This window comes from Sus scrofa, chromosome 2 (genome assembly GCF_000003025.6).
Source record: "Sus scrofa isolate TJ Tabasco breed Duroc chromosome 2, Sscrofa11.1, whole genome shotgun sequence".
In the NCBI taxonomy this organism is placed as follows: Eukaryota; Metazoa; Chordata; class Mammalia; order Artiodactyla; family Suidae; genus Sus; species Sus scrofa.
This window is the reverse complement of record NC_010444.4, coordinates 138218142-138242318: the sequence shown is the minus strand read 5'-3', so window position 1 is coordinate 138242318 and position 24177 is coordinate 138218142. Positions and strand designations below refer to the sequence as shown.

The 24177-nt window shown below is 53.6% G+C and overlaps 1 protein-coding gene across 1 annotated transcript in view; it reads right to left on the bottom strand.

The window, feature by feature from the left end:
• Positions 16946–24177, bottom strand: part of TGFBI (transforming growth factor beta induced) — a 33581-nt gene continuing 26349 nt past the window's right edge. Inside the window, 5 exon segments of the mRNA XM_021084784.1 lie at positions 16946–17583; positions 18036–18060; positions 19103–19182; positions 20031–20133; positions 21951–22075. Coding sequence (XP_020940443.1) covers positions 17543–17583; positions 18036–18060; positions 19103–19182; positions 20031–20133; positions 21951–22075 — 374 coding nt within the window. The 3' untranslated portion in view covers positions 16946–17542.

Here is a 24177-nt window from a genome sequence, read left to right as displayed (position 1 = left end):
TTCACTCCTTAATCATGTTTGAAGGGTCCAGCACACAGTGGATGATTTTGAGGGTGTGCTAAACAGATGAGCCCACCCCCCAGTCCCAGCCCGTGGAGATCCCAGGGTCAATCTCTCCACGGAGAAAAGCCACCATGCTGGAAATGTCGGGCTGTGCTTCCTTTAGACTCTGTGTCCTTGTGGACAAGAGGAAATGTCTGTTTGCTAAACTTCCTCTTACCAGACACTCCCATTCTCTGAATGGATGCTAGCTGTGCATGCTTCTGCGTCTCTGAGCCCGAGTTTGCTCATCCAGAAAATAGGGTCTACTTTACAAACCAAGGTGGGGATGACTGAGGGAAAGGTGTCAGAACCACCCTGCCTTCTACCCCCTTCTCTCTCTCTACTGCACAGCACACAAGATAAGAGCTCTGGCTAAAGCTCACCCCAAGAAAATTGTTTCTCATTGATCACAAAGGGCATCTAGAAGAGAAAGGGAGCCAGAACTTGGCAAGTGTGATCTGCCTTACCCCTGCTAGCTCTCAATGTCCATTCTATTCCTGCTTGTTCGTATTCTTCAGTTACTCATCCATGCATTCATTTAACACATGGTGAATGCTCGCTCCTGCCAGGTGCTGTGGCAGGCACTGGGAGACGAGGATCATGTGTAAGACAGATGTGGTCCCTGTCGTCGTGACACTGTACCCTGCCATGCTTGGACACGTCTGGGTTGATTTAGGTGTGAACTTGCTAATGCAGCAATAACACAGGCTGTTTTGACACAGAGTAAGGGGGGGAGTGGTGGAGAGTAGAGTGCCCCTTTAGACAGAGGGGCTTGAAGTGCCCTTTGAAGAGGTGGCATATGAGTTAAGTATTAAAGACGAACATTTAGGCTGTGGGGAATCTCCAAGCACGAGCGAAGGAGCTAGAAAGGGGATGTGTGAGGAGACGGAGAAGGCCATGTGGTTGCTGCAAAACAAGGGAAGGAGAGAGCAAGCCCTATGATCCAGGCAGGCAGGCAGGCAGGCACCGAGCACCCAGCAAACGAGGTCTGGGCTGGATTCTAGGAAAGAGGGGGCCTTTCGGGGTTCTAAGTGGGCACGGGGATGCTCGTCTTTAGGATTTACCAAGAGGCAAGATTTCTTCCTGTCCAGGGGCATCTGCCCACCAGGGGGAGCGCCTGGAACACACCCGCAGCATCCGTCCGCCCCTTTCTGCCGCCAGTTCCCCTTCCTAAACCTGGCTCTAGGCGCCACAGCCAGGGCTTGCTCACATTGAAGGGCTGGGGCTGGAGAGGAGAGAAATGACCACTGGCAACTGCTCTGGGAAATGCTTACTGGGCCAACCATGTGCCCGGCCTGAGTGACTCACCTAATTACAGCCTAACTTCGCCGGCCTCCATGAGGTCCACGCTATTCCTAAGCCCATTTTTGGATGGCAACTGGGCAATTACCATTTTAAATGCATCTGTTACTCAGCCCAGCAATCCCACTTCTGGGAATTTACCCTCAAGAAATGTGTCGGTTCATGAAGGGGTTTATGCAAAAGAAGTTCCCTGGAACAGTATCTGTAAACTGATGAAAAAAAACCAAACAACTTCAATGTCCAGACTGACAAGGAAGATGGCAAAATAAATCATGGTTCACGTACCCTTGGGGGGGTTCTGACCAATATGAAGAGCTCTTCAGAGCATGTGGAAGGACCATCTCCAGACACACAGCGCAAATCTCCCCCAAAGAGGGTGCAGCACGGTCCCAGCTTATCAAGCAAAACGGAGCCATAACCCAAACAAAGCTATATATCTTCCTTTACCGCTGTCTGTAAATACAGGAAGAGGACTAGGAGAAACCAGAGGAAACTTTTAAAAAACCGGCTGTAACCTCCGGGGAGGGTTAGATGAGTAGTTGGGATTAAGTCAAATATGGCTTTCATTACCTGTATTCAGGTTTTCATTTTTCATGTGTTTCTTGGTTTCATACAGCATGAATATACACAGCAATGCAAAGTGTCAGCTTGAGGTCACACAGCTAAGAAGTGGGGGGAGCTGGGATTCAGCCCAGGTTGGGAGCAGCACAGGGTCTAGTAGAAATGGGGTTCCACACTCACTCATTCACTCACCACATGTTTATTCAGGGTCTACCGTGGACCAGGCACTGGGCAAGAGAAACGGGAACGAGCAAACTGCAAGGTCTCTTGTCCAGCGGCGCTTACTAATTATTTGCAACCTATTAAAACACAGATAAAACTCTGCAGATAACTCTCCCCTCTTTCCCAAACTTTGGTTCTGTCCTTGAATAATTCTGTTCCCTTTTGGCATTCCCAGCATGTCAGTTATTTAACTCTGAGCCTCAGTTTATTCACCTGCAAAATGGGCCAACATTACCAACCCCACAGATTTGTTCTGGCCATGCAATGAGGCAAACGCTTCCTCCAGAGCTTGGTGCCCGGTGTGTGCTCGATAAACTGGTACCTTGTTCATCTTGAGGTCGCAGCCCCTGGGTTAGCAATTTATGGGGAAGGTCTTCCTCTAGCTTCTGAACCCTCCAAAAGGAAAGAAGGTTGCACTAAGGATGGGGTGGGGAGGAGGAGAAACGATGCCTGCTCCTTTATCCTAGACAGGGATTTTTCACCTGAGCTGGGAAGCTGTCAACACCTGGGCTTTCTCCAGGACTTCCAAAGCCTGATTCATGTGCTCCTCTTCCATGCAAAAAGCACTTGCTTCCCGCAGAGTCTGTGTCCCCAGGGCACAGCTCAAAGCCTAACATGGAGATAAGAAGACCAGGCCTCTGCCCTGGGTTACTTTATGGAGGGCCCAGGCTCTCCCCACCTGCTCAGAACACCTTGAGGGATTTTGAGAAGAGAACCTCTCGGCGGCCTTCCCTGATCCAGGGCCACGATCTGCTCTCCCGGGCCCTCTGTCCTCCTGCCAGGGATTCTTGTCCCTTTCTGGGTTCCTCTAGGAGATGCAGTTGCGGGGGCGCAGAGCCTCCATGATGCCTCAGGCGACCTCTCAGCACCGAGTGGAGAAGCAAAGGACAGACTGCCACACCAGAGGTTTGGGGGCGTGGAGTAGATGCAGCCTGGCCCCTCCATGTCACCATAATCCTATTTTTTTGTGTTTGTTTGCTTTTTTTAAAGCTGCATGTGCAGTATATGGAGGTTCCCAGGCTAGGGGTCAAATCGGAGCTACAGCTGCCGGCCTACACCACAGCCACAGCAACTCAGGATCTGAGCTATGTCTTCGACCTACACCACAGTTCGCAGCAACACCAGATCCTTAACCCACTGAGCAAGGCCAGGGATCGAACCCACATCTTCATGGATACTAATCAGGTTCATGACCGCTGCGCCCCAACAGGAACTCCACTGTAATCCGTTAGAGGCTGGGTCTCTACCGCCATCCAGGGTGGCTTTAGCTCAAGCGCTTGCTCCATCCCCTTGGACTTCCAATTCCTCTACTGGGGTTCGAGGCCCGCAGGTACTTTCTGACCCTTTTATTGAATGAATTAAAATTTCATCTCTTCAAAAACTTTAAATATGTCCTTTATCACTCTTCATTTTGCCCAATAACTTAATTCATCGGTTGGTAACATAAATCAGGGTAGATTTGATGGCCGGACAGAGCATATAGAACAGGTCGCTCCTGGGTCCCCCGTCACCCTGGTCCTAGATGACCAACTAACCAGCCTCCACTGAGCGGTGGGATCCATGGCGGCTAAAAAATAGTGTGTGACGCGAGATTCACGGTCAAGGTCAGAGCCCTGGGACCTTTAGGCCTCCGTGTGGATTCTGGGTACCATTCCACATAAAAGAACAGCTCCCCAACTTAAACACGATCACTGCCACTTGCTTCATCTACGACTTTTGTGTGTGTCCACTGCCCTCAACGGACCGCAAAGCAAGACCTCCAGTTTCTTGCACCTCAGCTGCCCGGGGTTTTTTTTTTCAGGTCCCCGAAAGATGCTCCCTCGCAGCCCCGGCAGTTTTACCCCCGAGGACCAGTCCACCGCGCGCCTCCCTCCGTCCCATCCAAAGATCTCTGCCCCTGTCCCCCCCGCCCCCGACTTCCTTCTGGCTCTCGCAGCATCTCCAGACACCATGCGTGACCTGGTTTAATGCGGGGACCTTCGACCTACATAGTGTCCTCCGCATCTAGCACTTGGTAGGCCAGACTGAGCGCACACACCTGCACACGTATTTTTCAGCTTAAATGCCCAGAAGTGGAGGTGCTACCCTCAGGGCTTTAGAGGAACGCAGTGGACGCGCCCTCTGCAAAGGCCTGCGGAGGCTGGGCTGGTATGGGGAGGGGCCTTGGTTCTCTGGGGAGGAAATCCCAGCAGCCCCAGGGAGGAGGAGACAGGGCACAGCAGGGAGGGGTCAGGGCCACAGAGAGGGTCTCCTGGAGCGGCTCTCAGGCTACTATGCCGACTATCCTCTTGGCCCTAGAAGGTGGGGACCGCTGACCAACTGGCTTTGCCTTCCACCTGCCGTGGCTCGGGAAAGGCCACAGGTGCCTTTGATCAGGCCACGCTGTCTCCTGCTTTCCAGTCTTTCCAGTCTTTTGCTTTCCAGCCTTTTCCAGTCCCCCTCCTCCCAGCACACAGCTCAGCCCACAGCCTCAGCTCAGGTGCCTGGGGCCCTGTTGTCACAGAGAGCACCTCTCTTCACCCCTCAACCCAGGCAGAGAGAGTCCCTAAGACCTAGTGCCTTCAGGTGTTGGGCCACCAAGGCTTGTGTGGTCCCCTTGTGCGCCTGAAGCTGGCGGTAGCAGAGGAAGCCTTTGGAGGCTGGCCTATCCCTTCTGTTTCCCACTTGTCAGCTGCAGGATCCTGAAAGGGGACTGGACACCCCACAAGCGTACATCTCCATCTGCGGGGAAAACAGGCTAGCGAAGAAAGAGAAGCTTCCAGAAAGAGAGCTTCCACCCACCCACCCACCCCAGGACCTTGAACCTTGCAAAGGACAGAAGGGTGAGTTATTAGCAGGCATGGGGGGCTGGGGGTGGGGTGGGTGGGGAGAGGCGGGAAGTAAACTGGACATGAGTCAATCCTTATTTCCTAATTTTACCTAGAGAACACAAATTACTTAACTAAAGCAAAACAAGTGACAAATGCTTCCTGCTACGGTTCAGAGGACTTCCCTCGCTGGTCATCACCAGAGGATCTTGCTAAAACCTCACATTCCTGGGCTGCAACGAGGGCTGAATCAGGATCACGGACTGGTGCCCTGGAGTCTGCATTTTTAAAGAACTCTAGAGGAACTATTTCATGTCTCCCCCCCACCTGGTGGCCCTGTCTTATCTTGCATAAAATGAGTTCATGCAAACCCAGGAGCACTTCCTCGCCTTCCCGTCACCAAAGCCATGTCTCCCTCTCCTTCCTGGCACCAGGATTTGGCATACAACAGGCATGCAGCATGTATTTATCCAAAGCATGAATGACTGTTCAGAGGGATAATCCCCCCCCCCACCCCTGCAACCCCATTCTTTCAGGGAGGTGCTAACTTTCCCCATTTCCTTAGGCCAGGAAAGTCCCATTGCTTTCCAGAGGTAGATGTTTAGGCTCCAGAAGCTGAGGCATTGAATTCAGGAAAAACCCAAACTCTGTCTTACATCTCCCCAGCAACTACTGGTGAACCCATCAATAGACATCTTCAGAGAGTGCAGATTTCATTAAAATCATTAAGTCAATGACTTCCCTTTAGAATGCTGTTTTTTTTTTTTTTTTGCAGATTTGCATAAAGATATCAACACAGCTGGAAACTGGGGGATTTGTGCTGGGTTCCAGATGTGGCTGGCAGGACCTGAACCTGCTTCCTGCTAACCTGACCTGGCCCCCTGGGGAAACAAAGCTTTGCCTTTGGAGCCCCAAGCAGAGACCCCTTCTCCAGCGGCTCTGAGCTGCTCTCCCAGCCAACATCAGCAGCAGCAGTTCTAAAACTCTGCCCCAGCATCAAAATCACCTGAGAGGCTTGTTAAACTTGCTGGCTCCATCCCCTGCGTTTCTAACCCAGCAAGTCTGAGGTGGGGCCCCCCCAAATGTCATTTCTGACAGGTGATGCTGCTGAGACTGCAGTTCCCAGGATGACTCTTTAAGAAACTGTGGTCTATGGCAGTTCTTCCAAATCACCTGGGACGTTTTCTGCTCTAAGTGGAGCTCCTGGACCAGTGGTATTCGTGTCACCTGGAGACTCGTTGGAAATGCAGAATCTGAGGTGGCATCTTAGAACAATTAAATCAGAATGGTCCTCTTCACAAGTGTGAGAAGCACTGACCTCGGGCGTGGGGTAAATAGGCTAATTCCTGGTCTTCTCCAGGCCCAGCTAAAAGGGACTCTCACGGGGGAGGGCCTAGAAATCCGCCTCGGTGACAAGGTCCCTAAGGGGTTCTGAGGCAGGGCAGTGGGTGTGGAGAACCACCGCTCTGCGCATTAAACTCACCAGGGCAGGTCTGGAAACTACGGAGGCGCCTGGTCCCTTCAAACCAATTAAAATCAGAATCTCTGACACTGAGGTCTCGCCTTTGGAATTTACAAAACCCCTCAGGATTCTGCCACGCAGTGGGGTTGAGAACCCCTGGCTCTTGGGTCCTTGCTGAATATACAGGCTTCCTCTTAGCTCCCCAAGGCGTGGTTAGAAGAGTCTAGAGTCAGAGTTGGGATGGAATCCTGCCTTAGCCATTACCAATGCCTCCTTGAGACAATTACACGACCTCGCTGAGCCTCAGTTTCCCACTTTGTAAACGAAAGCGAAGATAAGCTAGTGTGTGCTACCATTCCCATTATTATGGCTGGCACCAGAGGATGGGCTTGGAGGAGCTCCGGGAGGGACCCTCTGTGATCCAAGACCCCTCTTCCCCGCCAGCTCGGCAGCTACCCTTGGCTGCTCTAACACACTTGCAGACGGTTGAGTGTGTTCAAATGCAAAGGTGAGCCCTTGCTCCCGGAAGGCCCCCGTGAACACCCACAGGCCCAGGTGATGGGCCTCATCATGTGACTGTCAAGGGCAGTCCCACTAAGTGTGAGCATCCTCAGGGTGACAGCCAGCCCCCTGGGGGCCATGCCTGAGAACACGGGAGGAGGGGAAGGGGCCAGCCCTTGGCAGTTCCGTAGCCCCAGCTCTTGGCAGGTCTTCTGGGGGGCCTGGGATGGTTTTAGAGTCAGAGGATCACCCTGCTTCCAGAGAAAGGGCCTTGGCCTGCCCAGAGGGGCCTCCCAGGGCCTGGCCCTGAATCCTAACCCCAGAGACCCCATTTCAGCCCAGGATGCCAGCTTTCCAAGAAGCAAGGGCAATTCAGAGACCTCCACAAAAATGAAACCAAATTCACAGGATTCTCCCCAAATGTGGTTTTTCCCATGTGGAACATACAATCAGAATGTTGACAAAAGGGCTTTTCTTCCTAACCGTTCAGTGGTTTGCAGGCCTAGGTTAGTTTCCATTGCTGTGTAACACGTTCCCACACACTTGGTGGCTTAAAACCACACCAGCGCTGGCCCAGTTGTAGGTGAATTCTGGGTGGACCTGCCGGGGTTCTCTGCTGAGGGTCCCCCAGGCTGAAAAGCCAGTGTCGGTGGGCTCTTACCTGGAAGCTCTGGACGGAAGTCGGTGTCCCTGTCCATTTACGAGGGGGCTGTTGAAGGTCTGACGGCCCCATTCCCCTGCTGGCTGTTTCCCTTCTCCCTCGGCGCCCTCCAGCCTCAAACAAGCACCTCTGCACGGGGCGCTCCTCACATGTCAAATCTTCAGCTGCAGAAACTCCCCTTTTAACTGAGGGCATGTGATTAGATCGGACCCACCTGGATAATCTCCCTTTTGCCATCAAGCGAGTAACACTGAGGGGCGGAGGTTGTGTAGGGTGTCTTAAAATGTGGCCTGCCGCAATGCCTGCTTTCTCGGATTTTGAATTTATTCGTAATTCACTGAGCACAATAAAGGAGGATCACACTATGGGCTGTAGGCTCACATTTTCCTCAAAAACAATATCTGGAAGCAAAGTTCCCGTAATGTGACAAAGACTGTCACCGGTTGTTAGATTTGTAAGTCAGCCTGATTTTTCTTGCTGCGTCTCTCTATTTTCTAAACCTTTTGCAAGGAGAAAGTGTTAATTTTGCAGAAGGGAAGTCACCTTCAAAGGCAAGGCAATCTGACGCTGTTAGATGTTCAAAGATACCAAATTAACACCAATTCAAGCGGTGCGACGCAGGCGCAGGCACAGGTACGTGGATCAAAGGAAGAGAAAACTGTGGCTGAGACACAGCTGACATGAATAATCAAATGTATTGTCAAGATGGCAAAACGTTATAATGGGCAAGGAAGTAACTGTTGACTTCCTAGGGATGGAATAAAAATTTAGAGGTGAAAGGCCCATCTTAGAATAAATCGAATGCAAACTGGATGGAAACGTTAGGAAGAAACTGACAGACACACTAGGACATAAGGCTATATGTACAACCATGCTCTGAAGCTATATATGTGGTTAGGAAGATGACAGGGGGCTTTTATTTTTTAATCATCCACTGGCGTAAATTTCATAATCTCCAAAAAAAGGCACGGGCTATTGAAAACTACCTTCAAAGATCTACGTTCTGCATGGAGTGTTCCCCCTGGATGAAACTGTCAAGAATGTAGACTATAACCCCCCCAAAAAAAAAACCAATGTGTCCACGTTACTCAGGTACTTGGGGGTTTTCCCCCAGTGCAGCATCTCTGATGCTGACAACAGCGTGTGGCTTTTTGTTTTTTGTTCTTCCTTTTTATGGCTGCACCTGTGGCATATGGACGTTCCCAGGCAAGGGGGTTGAACCAGAGCTGCAGCTGCTGGCTCGCACCATAGCCATGGCAACACCAGATCTGAGCCGCATCTGCCGTTTGTAGCAACTGCCAGATCCTTAACCCGCTGAGCGGGACCAGAGATCGAACCTGCATCCTGAAGGACACTATGGTGGGTTCTTAACCCACAACGGGAACCCCGGTTTGCATTCTGAGCATAGGTCTTCCCACACCCCAGACATCCGCAGGGTTTCTCACCAGAGTGCCAAGGTGGGCGGTGTCAGGAGCTTGCTCTGAGGCCTTTCCACATCACACCAGGTTACATGGTGCCTCTCCTGTCTTGCTGTCAGGCCACCACTGCCCAGTGAGGGACAGCCAGATGCCCTGCTGCAGGCTCAGAAACTGGGTTGGGCTTTGATGGTCTACTCATTCTATACTTATTGACAACCCAGGGTGTGTCGAAGTCAGATGCTGTGGGGCAGAGGACCTTCCTAGGGCACCAATGAGCCTGCAGGGCCTGGGATTGGGGTCTGTATGAAAGTATTAGGAAGGGTACCCCAGGGGGCGGGGCCATCAACACCGGGTCGTAGGTCCCTGTGCTTTTCTCGGAGGGGAAGCTCCCCTGTTTTTGCCAGGATTCCTGGCTTCTGCGGGATCAGGAAGCCCTGCTCTAGGGCTGGAAGGGACTAGGGTCGGAGGAAGCTGTTTAGATCTGGGACTGGGCTGGGCTGGACGCTGCGTCTTGGCACTTCCCTGCCTGTTCTTCCTTGGTTCTCAGCCTCGTTGGGAGGAGCTGCCCCTGCACGCCCGGAGAACTGAGGACACGGGGTGCTCACAGGCCGCCCCGTGTCCCCTCCCCTGCCCCACCCCACGGTGGCGGGACGGACCTTCTCCTCCCGCAGGGCCGCTTCCTTCACCCTCGCTTCTGGGAGCCCGAGGGCTGGCCGTCATGAGGGACGGGCCCTGCGTGCCGATGGCGTCCTTGAACGCAGATTCTTTCTGGGCTGTTGCCAAGAAGCCAGAGGGACTCAGGGGAGAGAGTGGTTTTCCATCTGTTCACTCAAAAACTCATTTCCGCCCAAACGAGGATATTTAATCAGACGCCCTCGCCTCCGCCTTTGCTGCTCCCAAATCTCAGACCTTCTTGCTTCCAACAGAACTGGAGGAAGAGGGTCCTGGCAAGGGGGGAACGACTCTCTAAGCACAAGACCTCCCCGGTACCGTCGTTAGGGGGTCAGGGCGCCTGCATGAGCGGCGTGACGGGTTCGGCCGAGGGACCGAGCAGCCCTGCGCTGGACCCGCGTGTTCTCCCCGCCCCGGGGGCCTCTGACCAAGGCATCTTCGCAGCCAACGAGGGCTGGAGCTGCCGCGGGGGCCGTGATGCCTACGAGGCCGCCCTCTGCTTTCCTGGAAGAGCCCTGAGGGCTGGACGCCGGCTTCCTCCAGCCCACACGCATGCGCGCCCCCAGATGGCCACTCCCAAGTGTCTTGGAAGCATCCTCTGGCTTTTCAGAGCACAGGAGGGGCCTGAGCCCACCCTGGCGAAGGGAGGGACCCTTTGTGCTTGGAAACCAGGCTCTGGGGTAACATCTCCTGCACGCTTCCTGAGCATCAGGTGCTGGGACACAGGCGCAGACAGAGGCCCTCCCTCGCTGCGGCAGCTCACACCCTAACAGGGGGAGCCAAAAGGATGTAAATTACTCCCAATATATTATTAGGGCTGTGATAATGGATACATAGGGCATGGAGGGAGGAGCTTCTGCCCTAGGCATGAAGGATGGGATTGAACAAATCCCTTATTTCCGGTTTTTCATTTACCTGCAGGCTTTCTCAAGCCTGGGAAATGGCATCCCTTCAAACACTCAACCCGAAACATGCATGCTGCTCAGCCCTTTCCCCCTCACTCCAGATGCAAGTCTTCCTGCTGAGGTTACTGATGACATGCATGTGGCCCAATCTGATGGGGACACCCATGGTTTAGCATGGTGGATGCTCTCTTCTTGAAAGCGCCCTCCCCACCCCAGGCCTCACACAATGTCTCAGGCCCTCTTGCAAGCGTCTCTCCCTCTGCCAAGCCTCTAAATACTGGAGAAACGCTGGGCTCTGTCCCTGGCACCCTTCTTTCTTTATATTCCGATAGGTGACCTCGCCCAGTCACGGTTTTTGAATAACACCTATAGTATTTGATGGCATCCAGACACCCCATCTCAGACCTGACCTCTTCCCTGAGCTCCAGGCTTGGAAACCTAGGCTCTAGGTTTCTTGACATCTCACTTGGGTGTTTAATGGTTTCTCTAAAAGAAAAATATCCAAATTTGGAGTTCCCATTGTGGCGCAGAAAAAACAAATCCGACTAAGAACCTTGAGGTCGCAGGTTCAATCCCTGGCCTCACTCAGGGGGTTAAGGATCTGGCGTTTCCATGAGCTGTGGTGTAGGTTGCAGACGTGGCTCGGATCTGGCATTGCTGTGCTTGTGGCGTAGGCTGGCAGCTACAGCTCTGATTAGACCCTTAGCCTGGAAATCTCCATATGCTGTGAGTGTGGCCCTAAAAACCAAAATAATAATAATAATAATAATAATAATAATAATCCAAATTAGAGCCCTTACTTTTCTTCTAATAGTGGCTTCTCTTCCATTCCTTTGCATTAAAAAAAAATAATAATAGCACCAACCACCTCTGAGCCAGTCGTTCAAGATGAAAGCATGAGCATCATCCTTGAATTCTGCCTTTCACGTCACTTCTCCAACCCACCCTCAAGTCCTGTCTATCCTACCTTCAAAATCCATCTCAAATCCTTCCATGTCCTTCCATCTCCAGAGCCACTGCCTGGGTCCTCCATCATGGCTTGCCTGGATAACTGTGAGAGCCTCCTAACTGGTTTCCCAGCTGCCACGCTTAACCTCCACCCCAAGCCGTCCTCCACACGGAAGCCGAAGTAACCTGTTAAAAGCACACTGGGAGACTGAAAAACAATCCCATTTACAGTAGGATCAAAAAATACAATACTTAGGAATGAACATAACCAGGCTTCTATGAAAGACTTGTACATTGAAAAGTGATTAACACTTAAAAGAAATTAAAGACACAAATGGGAAGACCGCCTCTATTCATGCTTAATACTGCTGTCAGTAACAGCACGAAGTGATTGACAAATTCAATGTCATCCTTATCAAAATCCCAGTAATTTTTTTTTTTTTTGCAAAAATCCATCTTAGAATTTTCGTGGAATCTCAAGGGACCATGCGTATCCACAACAATCCTGAAAAATAACCAAGATCAATGACCCACATTTCTTGATTTCAAAACTCACTGCAAAGCTATGGTAATCCAAACCATGTGGTACTGGCATAGAGACTGGCACATAGACCAATAGAGAGCTCCTATCTGGCCCAACGATTTTCAGCAAAAGTGCCCTTCATTGGGGAAGGAACAGTCTTCCCAGCATGATACTGGGAAAACTGAATATCTATGTGCAAAAGGATGAAGCTAGATTCTTAGATCTTTATTTACATCATACACAAAAATTAACTCATAATAAGCCAAAGATCTAAATATAAGAGCTAAAACTGTAAAACTTTTAGAAGAAAGCCTAGGGGAAAAGCTTTATGACATTGAATTTGGCAACAATTTCCTGCGTATGACATCAAAAATAGTGGGAACAAGAGAAAAAAAAATAAATTGCACTTTATCAAAATTAAAAGTTTTTAAGCACCAAAGGACAATATCAGCAGAGAAAAAAGGCAACTCACAGAATGGGAGAAAATATCTGCAGATGATGTCTTATAAGAGATCAATATCTAGAATATGCAAACACTAAAAAATGTAGCAATAAATATTAAAAAAGCAAACAACCCAAGTAAAGGACAGAGAAAGGACTTGAATATTTTTCCAAAGAAGAAATACAAGTGGCTATAAGCACATGAAAAGACGGGAGTTCCCGTCATGGCTCAGTGGTTAATGACTCTGACTAGCATCCATGAGGATGCAGGTTCGATCCCTAGGTTAATGATCCAGCTTTGCTGTGACCTGTGGTGTAGGTTGCAGACATGGCCTGAATCCTGCACTGCTGCGGCTATGGTGTAGGCCAGCAGCTGTAGCTCCGATTGGACCTCTAGCCTGGGAACCTCCATATGCCGCAGGTGCAGCCCTAAAACACAAAAAAGAAAAGATGCTTAACATCCCTAAATGTTTGGGAATGAAATTAAAAATCAGAACCACAATGAGTTGCCACATCACCAGAGAAGACTGCAGGGGTTGGTGAGATGTGGAAAAGCTGAGACCCTGATGCACTGTCGGTGGAAACATAAAATGGTGCAGTCACTCTGGAAAAAAGCATGGCACTTCCTCAGAAATTTAAAAATAGAACTACCATATGATCCAGCAATTCCATTTCTGGGTATATACCCCAAAAGACCTGAAAGCAGGACTCGGATATCTGTACACTCACCTTCATAGCAGCATTACTCACAAGTCAGAAGCAGTCCAGCTCCCCAGTGATGAATAAATGGAACAACAAAATGTGGCATATACATAATGGAATATTATTCAGCCCTCAAAATGAAGGATGTTCTGAAACATGCTATCATGTGGATGAAACCTGAAGATAATTGTTAAGTGACATAAGCTGGTCACAAGAGGACAAATACTGTACGCTTCCATTGATGAGAAGGACCTAGAGTATTCACCGTCATAAGGGCAAAACATTGAAAGTGGGTTGCCAGGGGTTGGGGGAAAGGGAGAATGAGGAATTAGGGTTAATGGGTATAGTTTTGATCTTGCGAGATGCAAAGAATCCTGGAGATTGGTTGCACAACATGTGTATGTATTTAATGTCACTGAACTGTGCATTTAAAAAGGGGTAAAATGGTAAATGCCATGCTGTGTGTATTTTACCACAATAAAAAAAAGAAAATCTGATCATGGCACACACCTTTCCCCATCTTTACCCCCAGCTAAAACCCAACCCTCTTGGCTCCTCATTGTCCTAAGGACAATGTCTAAAAAAAATCCTTACCGCAGCCCACACGGCCAGTCTGACTCCCGGTTATCCACCGCAGCAGAGGAATGGCTCCTCACTGTGCAGCTCTGTGCTGGCAGGGACCCTGGGGGGGCCTGGGGCACAGATGGCTCTGTGCAGCCTGCCCCCTACAGGGCAGAGCTGGAAGTTTCCTGGGGGCCGCCCGACCTCAGCTGCGGCTTTCCTTCTGCAGCTCCAGAGTCCCGCCCTCACCCAGGAAGAGCTATGCAGGGCCAGTTACCTGTGCCTGAGGCTCTAACTCGGGCCCCTCAGGCCAGTGGAGGGTGAGTGAGTGTGTGTGTTCAGGGGGTTATTCTCTGAACCCCCTCACTCATTTCCTGAACGGGGACTCGGCCTCAGGACCCCATGGAGTGCGCGTGTTCCTGCCTCGCCAGGCAGGGCTGGGCAGGGAGGTGGCCCCATCTGACTTTTCAGGACAGGGCACTGGGCCCATCCCTCATTCCATGGCCTTCTTTCCTGGCTTCAGAAAGATTTCTGAGCACAATATTCCGGGCAGCGCCTTTCAGGCCATGACATTGAATCATGATGTTAATAAGCACAGGAGTATTTTCCGCTGCCTGAGAAACCCCGCTCCTCTCTCTTCTTTGCTGACACCCACGTGGCCGGGCTGGCCAGGGCTGGGGGCACCCCCGCCCCGGTGCCCCGCAGCTGCCTACACTTAAGTTCAGGTCTAGGCTGTGCGAGCAGAGAGCCCAGGCCTGCCGAGGCTTCTCAGGAGGCCACCCTGGCTCCTGTGTCCTCCTGGCCGGGGCTGCCGGGACACGGCTGTCGGTGGCCCCTGGGATGCGTGGGGCACCGGGCAGAATGGTTAAGAGCCATTCTGTGGCCTCCTCCCATTCTGTGGCCTGGCAAAGGACCTTGTCCCTTTAAGCTCCCATTTCCACAGCAGTGAAACAGACATTCTACGAGTACTTACCCACTTGACGGGGGACTGAGCAGGAGGAGGGGAGAGGATGCATTTAGGAGCCCAGCCCAACACAGCGACCCCTCCCTGGCCCCGTGGCTGAGCTGGCCTCCGTGCGGGAAGGCACACCCCAGCCTGGATGGCCCTGGGGCCCCCTGTGCTGAGGGTCTCTGCAGTTGGCCCGGGAGCCCCCGAGTGACAGCAGGGAGGGAAGGGAGCCGAGCAGAGCCCTGTTCCCTTCTCCCTCGCCCTCCTCCTCCTGGTCAGGGCTCAGCAGGCAGGGCTCAGAGAGGCCTGGACAACCTCCCGGCTTGGGCTGCTTGCTGGCCTTCTGACATCGGGGGCACAGGGCCCCACGCATCCCCCTCCAGCGACACCCCTCCCTGGAACCATCCTCAGATGGCAGCACCGAGGGCTTAGCCTGGGCCTCCAGAAAAACAGAAGTGGGGGTGTTTGGGCCCCCAAAAGGGAACTCAGTCCTCCTTGGCTGAGAAGGGGAGGTGAGGCTTCGGCTGTGCAAGATTCTCGGTCACCAGGAGGGCTCTCTGGCTGAAAGAAAGGACGGAGCCCCCCACCTCACCCTCCCATACTGGGGAGGCCAGGATAGGAGCAGGGCTGGGGACACAGGGACAGATGTGGCATTTTAAAGGATTTGTGTGGTGATTTTTGTTCAAAGGAAAGGATCTTGAAAATTTCTGTGAACCACCTATTTGAGTTCTGCTGGTGTCATGTAAAGGCCGGGTGTGTGTGTTTTGGGTGCTCAGAGAGAAACATAGCTTCTGCACCCCCAGCATGAGTGGGGCCTCACAGCAGCCCAAGCCTGTGCGAAGTCCTGGGAGAGGGGTGCTGAGTGGGGCCGAGCTGGGGGAAAGCAGCCAGACCACGTGCATGCAGAGGGCTAAACCTCACCTTGCAGGACCCCTCTGGAGCTCCCTGCAGCCTGACCTCCACCACCACCCCCTGCCTGCCCCAGATCAGCCCTTTCAACTCCTCTCCTCCCCCTTCCAGAAGTTCCCGAGTGTCCCTACCCCTGGCCCCCACTAGCTCAGATTCCCTCCTGCCTGTCATAGAAGCTCAGCACTCTCCATCAGAGTCCACGTGGATGGGCCGGCAGCAGTGCCGTTAATTAGCTGATCAATGACCGTCCCCATGAGAAGGGAGGCTCCCCCAGCACAGTCTGCCCCCTGGGCCTAACACTCATCTCTGAGGAATGACTGGATGACGTGTAGGGGCTCTTTCCCCAGACCCGACGCTGCCCGGGGGAGGGGCTGGGTCTGCTCGTCCACGGTGCGGTTCCTGGCAGCACCATCTCTGGGCCGTGGTGAAAGGAGCTCTAAGCAGCCTTGGCAGAGTGGAGCGCGGGCGGGCAGCGCTGCCCAGTTCTCCAGGACAGGGGGCTCCCTTTGGGGAAGACACCGCAAAAAAAGCTCCCAGCGACACCGATCCGGAGGGGTTCCAGGCAGCATGGTAAGAATAAGGCTTCCTCATGCTGTGCCAAATATCTTACAAGAACTGTGTCCCTTTCTCTTCACGATGGACCCGTGACGTAGACGCTGAGGTCATTCCGATTACAGAGGAGGAAACAGAGGTGCTGAGAGATAAAGCGACAGACCCGAGGCCACGCAGTGGGGAGCAACGACATCATGGTCACACTCGCCTCTCGGTGCCGAGGCTGTTCTAAGACGGAGAACTTAAAGGAGCAGAGGAAGGGATGTGGCTCCGTCCAGTGGGGATGAGCCTGGAAAGCGGGGACCCCCTCCCTGGTTGAGTGGTGGCCTCTGGGAGGCAGGAGCCTTGGGGGTCCAGTCTCTGCTCCATCCCTTCCTGCATTACCAGGGGTCCTCCCTGTCCTGAACCTCGGTCTCCTCATCTGTGTCATGGGACCGTGAGGGCAACCACTTTACCGGGTGGCGCCAAGGATGCAAAAGTCCAACACAAAGGCGGGGCCACAAGCCTGGAAGGAAGATGACTGATTTAGGCCAAAAAGAGGCATAAAGCGCTGGTGGAGGGAACAGGAGGGTTCCAGAGCCCAGGGCTGGTGGAGACTGAAATGCGACGAGTCAACAAAGACGTAGCTTCCAACCTCCACGTGCCGTCTGGGTACCCGCTGCTGGCACCTCCCACAGACCATCCTCAGGTCTGCCTGCCAAGCTTCTTCTCAGTGGAATCTCCGTGGAAGGCACATCACAGGCCCAAGAAGCGGAACCCAACCCTGCGAACACCCAGGCCAGGACACAGACCCCGTCCACGCAGGCATCTGTTTCTTTGGTTTTATTATTACAAACACACCACGGCTCTGCCACACCTGGGGAATCCTGAGCTCTGTGTGCTCTGCCTACCTCTCTTTCTACCTGGACAGGGTCACACGGAAGAGTCCAAGCCACGTGTAGGCGTGAGAAATATTTGACAGAGCAGCTCAACTCATAGCTTATAAGGATGCCATTTCTCCAGCTGTGAAAGAACTTTTCAAAAATCGTGCCATGACGTTCCCATGATGATGGATTGCTTGATTCAGGTTTCGTGGGCTTTAGACCCTTCGGTTCCCTTTTCCAGAGTACGTGGCATAGGCACGAAATCCCACGTTTGGGAAAGGTCCTTTCTGGAAGCGAATGTCAGGCAGGGACATCTAGGTCTCTGCAGGCAGTGGCCTAACAGCCATGATTAGGGGGAAAAGTTAAAATCATCTCTCTCTCCCTCCCCCCCCGCCACCCACCCGAGGCTCCGATCTCATTATGATGTGGCCCATGTACATTGAAGTGTGATAACTGCTTTCAAAAACATACAGTCTCTTTGGTGAACCGGGAGAAGTTGGCTGGGAGCTGCTGAAATGCATTCCTCCTGTGGTCCTTCTCACTAATGCTTCATCCTCTCTAATAACCGCTGATAGACAGGGGCTGAAAGAGAGACATGCAACAGGTGAAAAAGGCGCAGACACCCCATGTCTGTCTAAGACCCTGTCAGCATCACGAGCGTGAGGGCCGCGTGGCCTTCTGCCATCCTCTCCTGCACACGGCGGATGCTTTTTGGGTTGTGAACCTTGACATGGGAAGGATGTCCTGAACTGGATTTTCCCCATCTACCGTCTTGGGACCGTGTCCTCACCATGGGCTCCTGGGCAATATTCTCAGACTGCCAAAGCCAAAAACCCTCATCAACCCTGAAAGGCTGGTATTCTTAGAGTATCTCCAGCTTATAGAGAAGCAAACTGGGTGTCCTGTGTCTGATCCCAAAGACCAGGCTTGCGCCAAGATGCTCTTATCTCCATACAGCGGGCCGCAGGTTTGGGCCTGCTTGGGGGTAAGACCCAAACAAGTCTACAAAGACCTCAGACCCAGGCCAGACTTACCTAGTTTCACAGAGCTCTGGGTGGCCTGAAAGAAAACACAAGGGGTCCATTATTCTGGTGGACATTATACCTGCACCTGCTCATGGCAGTGGCTTTGCCCACTGTCACCCTAACTCAGGAAAAGATCCTGGGGGTAAGGAAGAGGAAGGGGAACGTGGAAGTGCAGGGCCCCAGGGAGGCCCTTGGTTAGTCTTGGCTGCCTCAAGGACATTCCTGAGGTGCCCTGAAGCCAGGCTCCCCCGCCACTGCCACCCAACCCCAGACCACAGCCTACAGCTTCGAGAGCTAGGACCGCACAGCAAGTGGCTCTGGGCAATAGGAACTCTGAGCCAAGAAACTTCCTGCAGGGGCATGAAGGAGACCCCTTTGTCCAAAACTAAAGTGATGCGTTCCAGCCCCAGGCCTCCTGCAGCCTCTTCTGCTGAAATGCAAACCCTCTGTCACAAACCCCGTGTCCCTGAGGGGCTCCCCCCTCCAACTCAAAGCAGCAAGAGGGCCCGAGTGGGACCCCTGGGCCCGGAGCAAATCAGGGAGCGGGAAGAGAAGGACAGAAAGTCAGAGAAGTTCTGAGAGGGAGGTGGCGGGGCGGAGGCAGGAGGGACACTCCACACACACAGCTGGCCTCATATCCAGAATCCACACACCGCCCAGGAGGGACCCGCATTGGCCATGACGGCCATGTCATGGGAAAGACAAGAGTGATCTGGAGGCCCAGGCTCAGGGCAGGCCAGCCCCCTAAACGGAAATCCAGGCTGAGTTGCCCTTCTGGGTCAGTTGGATTCCAGAGCTGTGTCCACTGCCTCCAGCATGGCTTGCCCATGGACTGAAGCTCGGAGGCCTGGGACTGAGGGCCTGGGCTGCCACCCACCTGGGAAGCAGGGGCTGCCCGGGTTCTTTGCTCTGAACTCCACCCAGACCAGGGCTCAGGATGCCCCCAAAGGAGGGGGAGAAGTTACAGGAGAGCCCTGGGAGGACAGCCAAGGAAGATGGGAGAGTCCCCGCCGTGGCCCAAGTTCCCCCAGGACCCAAGGTTGTGTGGGCCAGGGGCCAACCCAGCAGACTCTTACCCTGGAGAACGCAGAGGCCTGTTTGAAGATCTCAAGCGCAGAGTCTGCAAGCTCATCCCCTCGTTCCTGAGGTTTGTTGGCTGCAGATGAAAGAAAAGGCCGCGTGGATAAGAGAGAGATGCTTAGCCTGTCATTCAACACCACGGGGACCCAGGGGCACTGCTGGGCTTCCTGGCTCACATTCTCTGAGGGGGTTTCCTTGATAACTTTCCGTAATTTGTGGTGGAATTTGGCCCAGGTGGGAGAGCTGCAGGAAAGGTGAATGCACGAGCCAGGAGAGAACCCAGGCTCCAGGGTAACTCTGTGCATCCCTACAGTGCGCTCGCTCAGGGCGCATGCTCCAGGAGGGGTGCTGTGATTCGTGTTCACAGCACCCGCATGTGACAAACAACGGGGCTCTGGGAGAACGGGGCTCTGGGAGAACGCGGCTGGGGCAGCCAGGCCACTCAGCAGAGACATCTGTCCTGAGTTGCTGGGTGTAGTGCATTGGAACCAACAGTTTTTTCTTTTTCTTTCTTTGTCTTTTTAAGGCCACACCTGTGGGATATGGAAGTTCCCAGGCTAGGAGTTGAATCGGAGCTGCAGCTGCTGGGCTATGCCACAGCAACAGCTACGCCACATCCGAGCCTCGTCTGCTACCTACACACAGCTCATGGCAATGCTGGATCCTTAACCCCTGAACAAAGCCAGGGATCGAACCTGCGTCCTCATGGATACGAGTCAGGTTCAGTACCACTGAGCCACAGTGGGAACTCCCCGAGGTTACTTTTCAACCAGCCTCAGCGATGCTGTCCACAGAGGCTCAGCCAGCATGTCCCGCGTAATTCTCATCTTTGCTTAGAGCAGTGTGTCTGTGGAACACCACCTGCTGTGTGTCGAGAAGGGCCAGCCACAGGCTGAGTGGGGATGTGGTCCTTTAGGGCCTTACCTGGAGGCCGCAGGACAGTGTTGATGGTGTGGACCACGCCGTTGGTGGCCATGATGTCAGCTTCAGCCACAGGTTCCTTATTGACAGTCACCAGGCTGTTTTTCTGGGAGACAAAGAAATAACTGTGGAACACCGAGCATGTTTATCTTACCCATTCTTAAGCCTCCCTAACGAGTACTGAGCACCTCCAGACGCCAGATCCTGTGCTAAATGCCGGGGATACCAGAGATACTGGAAGAGCCCCGTGCCCGCTATGACCTCTGGTCTAGTGGATTCAACCTAACCCCCTGTGTGGAGCTGGCACGCTGCAATTGACGAAGTGCTCTTTTGCGTGACTCATTTAGTCCTCGGAGCAGTGGCTGGTGAGGAGGTAGATGTTATCACCCCACTCGACGGAAGAGGAAGCTCGAGGGATGCCGAGTGACTTCTGTAAGCGGAGTAGGTAGGACAGCTGCGGACAGAAGCCAGGCGTCCAGCTCTGGCCGAAGGACTCTTTCTACTTTGCCTCCATGTTCAGCTTCAGACTTTCTCGCAGGGTAAGTTAAGTCTGTCTCAGGCTTTCCTGAACGACCCATGCATCAGACCCAAGAGGTTAGGGGGGACTGATGCCCGAGACCAACAGGACCCGGGCACCCCACGCCAGGAGCTGGGAGAGTCTCAGGGGACCTGCAAAGTCAAACAATGCCATCCTGTTTCCTTCCTGTGCTCCTGAGAGGAGCTGATGAGTGCAGGCAGGCTGGAGGCCAGAGCCAGGCAGGGAGCAGAGGCAGGGCCAGCCACAGCCTGCGAGAGGGTCCTTCCCTGGGGGGTCCGTGGCCTTGGCTGGTACAGCCAGGGAGGCCACAGGCAGCTTCACAGAGCCGGGCTGCCTATCTGATCCCTCTCTCCAAGGCAGGGTCCCTCTGAGGCAGCGCCAGAGTGCAAGGGGGTATCGGCAAAGCCTCACAGACCAAGCCTCCGAGGACAAAGCCCCTTGGGCTGGGCTGGTTCATGGCACAGCTCAGTGAGCCCCGGCTCTGGGGCGGAAAGGGGTGGGAAGGCAACTGGACTTGATCTTTCAAAATGCGTAAGTAATTGCCTATCGTCTCCTCAAGGGAAGGAAGGCCTAATCGCTTCTCTCAGAGGCTAGTCAGATGCTTTATTCCCCCGCCAACCTGGAAGTTCTGATTCACGTCTAACCACAGTCTCTATTGATTTCTGTGAAGACCTTTCTCTTTTCTTTCTTTTCTCCTTCTTCTTCTTTTTTTTTTTTTTTTTTTTTTTGCCTTTTCTAGGGCCACTCCCATGGCATATGGAGGTTCCCAGGCCAGGGATCTAATAGGAGCTGTAGCCACTGGCCTATGCCAGAGCCACAGCAACATGGGATCTGAGCCACGTCTGCGACCTACACCACAGCTCACGGCAAGGCTGGATCCTTAACCCACTGAGTAAGGCCAGGGATCGAACCCGCAACCTCATGGTTCCTAGTCAGGTTCATTAACCACTGAGCCACAACGGGAACTCCATCTTTTTTTCCTCCTTTTTTTTTTTTTTGACAAAATGCACTCATGGATTCGAGATGCATCTTAAACACTGTGTCTAATGCCATCCTAGGGAAGAGATGTGCCCTGGAACCCCAGCAGCAGGGCTGGCCAGCCTTTTCATTTTATTTTACTTTTTTCCTTTTTAGAGCCACACCTGTAGCATATGGAGGTTCCCAGGCTAGGGGTCAAATCGGAGCTACAGCTGCTGGCCTACACCACAGCCACAGCAATGTCAGATCCGAGCCGTGTCTGTGACCTACACCACAGCTTACGGCAACACCGGATCCTAAACCCACTGAGCGAGGCCAGGGATCGAACCTGCAACCTCATGGTTCCCCGTCGATTTATTGCTGCACCACACGGGAACTCCCGCTTTTTTATTTCTAAATGTACTCACCGAGCTGACTTCCAGCTTGTCACCTTGGAGAGACTTCAGCCGCACCAGAGCCCCGATGCCCCCACTCACCAGGATTTCATCGCCAACGTGGTATTTCAGGATGTTGGCAAGCTCCTTGGCATTGCCTGTGGGTTTGTGGGAAAAAAAGCAGCGTCAGTCTCGAGGTTGGTAACTGGTATAGCCAAGGAGGGCCCAAAGGAGACGAGGCAAGTGGTCACCTGCGAGTTAGAGAACCCCCTGCCCAGGTAACGAGCACTCATGGAGCACCTACTGTGTGCTCAGCCCTCCCACCCACCATCCCGTCACGGTCAGGAGAACAAGGCAGAAGACCTGGGCCAGGGATCTGCCTCTGCAGTCGGTGGGCAGCTAAGCCAAGTGCATGTTTCTGTGACGCTCAGAAGGAGTTAATCCATACTCCGCTGGGAGGGTGACTCATGTTTCCATGACTAAATCCTTGCTTGGAAAGCCAGGGGCCTTTCTAGCACCGGCATCTGAGACATTTCCTCATCAGCATGGCTCCCGATGGTTATAACACAGTAGTGAAATATTTACACATTCTGCCCTCAAATGCATATTCTGAGACGGCGGTTTCCCGAAGGGAGAACTTAAAAAGAGTCAACAGCTGCAAAATCTGGAGCAGCGACGGAGCCGATGAGGTCAGGGCCGAGGGGGGTATTCCCTCCGCAGCAGCCTCCTCCTCACGTCTCAGCATTCCTCCCAGCCCCCGCCAGCCTCCCCACCAACTGGGGAAGCAGCCAATGGCTCCTAAAGGTGCACCGGCATTTCCCAAATTAAGTGCGGGAGGCAATGCTTAAAGGTGCCAGCTGCTCTCTCATCTCCATCAAGGCCGCCCCCGATGCTCATCTGACCGGCCAAATGGCTGGCGAGCCCCAGGGCTTATGGACAGCTATTTCCAGCATCTTGCAGAGGGGAGCTTGAGAGCATTTGGGGGCGTTCACTTGGTTACGGACGATTCCACATGAGTGGCGTGGGATGGAGCCCCCAGGCACCAAGTGATTCCCAACCATTCACATCCTGACGCTGACAAGAGGGCCCCTTCCACAAAAATACGGCCTGGAGGTGCTGAGCCAGGCCAGCCCCCAGGATGCAAGGGGTCTCCTCTTCTGAGACCGCTAATACCTCGACGGGCCCCATCCCCCAGAGGGCTGGGGTCTGATTCCGCCTGCAGACCTGGGGGAGGTTGGGCGGGGGGTCTGGCCGAGCCCTCCCTCCGCTCCCGCACACCAGCAAATGAAAGGCAGGCCAGCAGGCTCGGGCCACCTGGGGACTATTCCATTCCTGCTCAACAGAGAGAAAACGGAGGTTTACATGCAGGACAGACTCCCCCTGCTCCTTGGGAACAGGTGTGAGCATCACAGACACTCAGCAACAAAGAACATTCGACAGGACCCGGATTCAGTTCACAGCCGCCCGAGTTTTCTATTCTGTGCTCTGGGGCGGGTAGACGATGTGGCCCTGGGCCTTGGCCACTGTTTCCTTCTCCCCCTCCTCAGGGTCACGTTTCCGTGACGGAGGTGTTGTTCACAGGCTCACGTCAGAGTAAACGCCGCCAGCCCATCACGTGCCGCCCGTATCACAGCCGTAGCCGGTGACTGATGGGGGACATGTGCCCGGCACTGTCGCCAACGTTCCTTCATCCCCGCAACCCTCTGGCAAGGCACTGGGGCCAGGAAAACTGAGGCTCAGAGGGGCTAAGCAACTTGCTGGAGGTCACTCAGCTGGGAAATGCCACAGCCAGGGCTTGACCTGCTCTCAGCAACCCCAGAGCCCGAGCTCTTAACCCCTAGAGCGTCTCCAACATCCGCAACTCAGTTTCTCAGGGCCACGCCTGGCTTCCCAGGAAAGCTTCGTCCCGAGGGGCATGTGCTGCAGGTAAACGGCTCTGTCAGGTCCTCCCAGGGCCTCCGTGGAAGACATGCCTTGGGGACCAGGTGGGTTGTCGCCTACCCTCAGTTCCTTTCTACTCTGCTCTGTCTTGTTCAGGGCCTGGGGAGGCGGACTGCCAGCAGTGCATCAGCCAGGCTCCCTCCCCTGCCGTAAGCACCTGCCAGGAGGCCCGGCAGGCCATGGGCGTGAGGCAGCAGAGGGAGGCCAAGGCGCCTAGTGGCCCCCTGGCCACAGTTCTGGCACCGGCCGCATGTGGCTCTAGCCACTGACCTGTGCCCCCTCCTTGGCTCTGAATCTCCTGGCCCTGCCCTACCCCTGC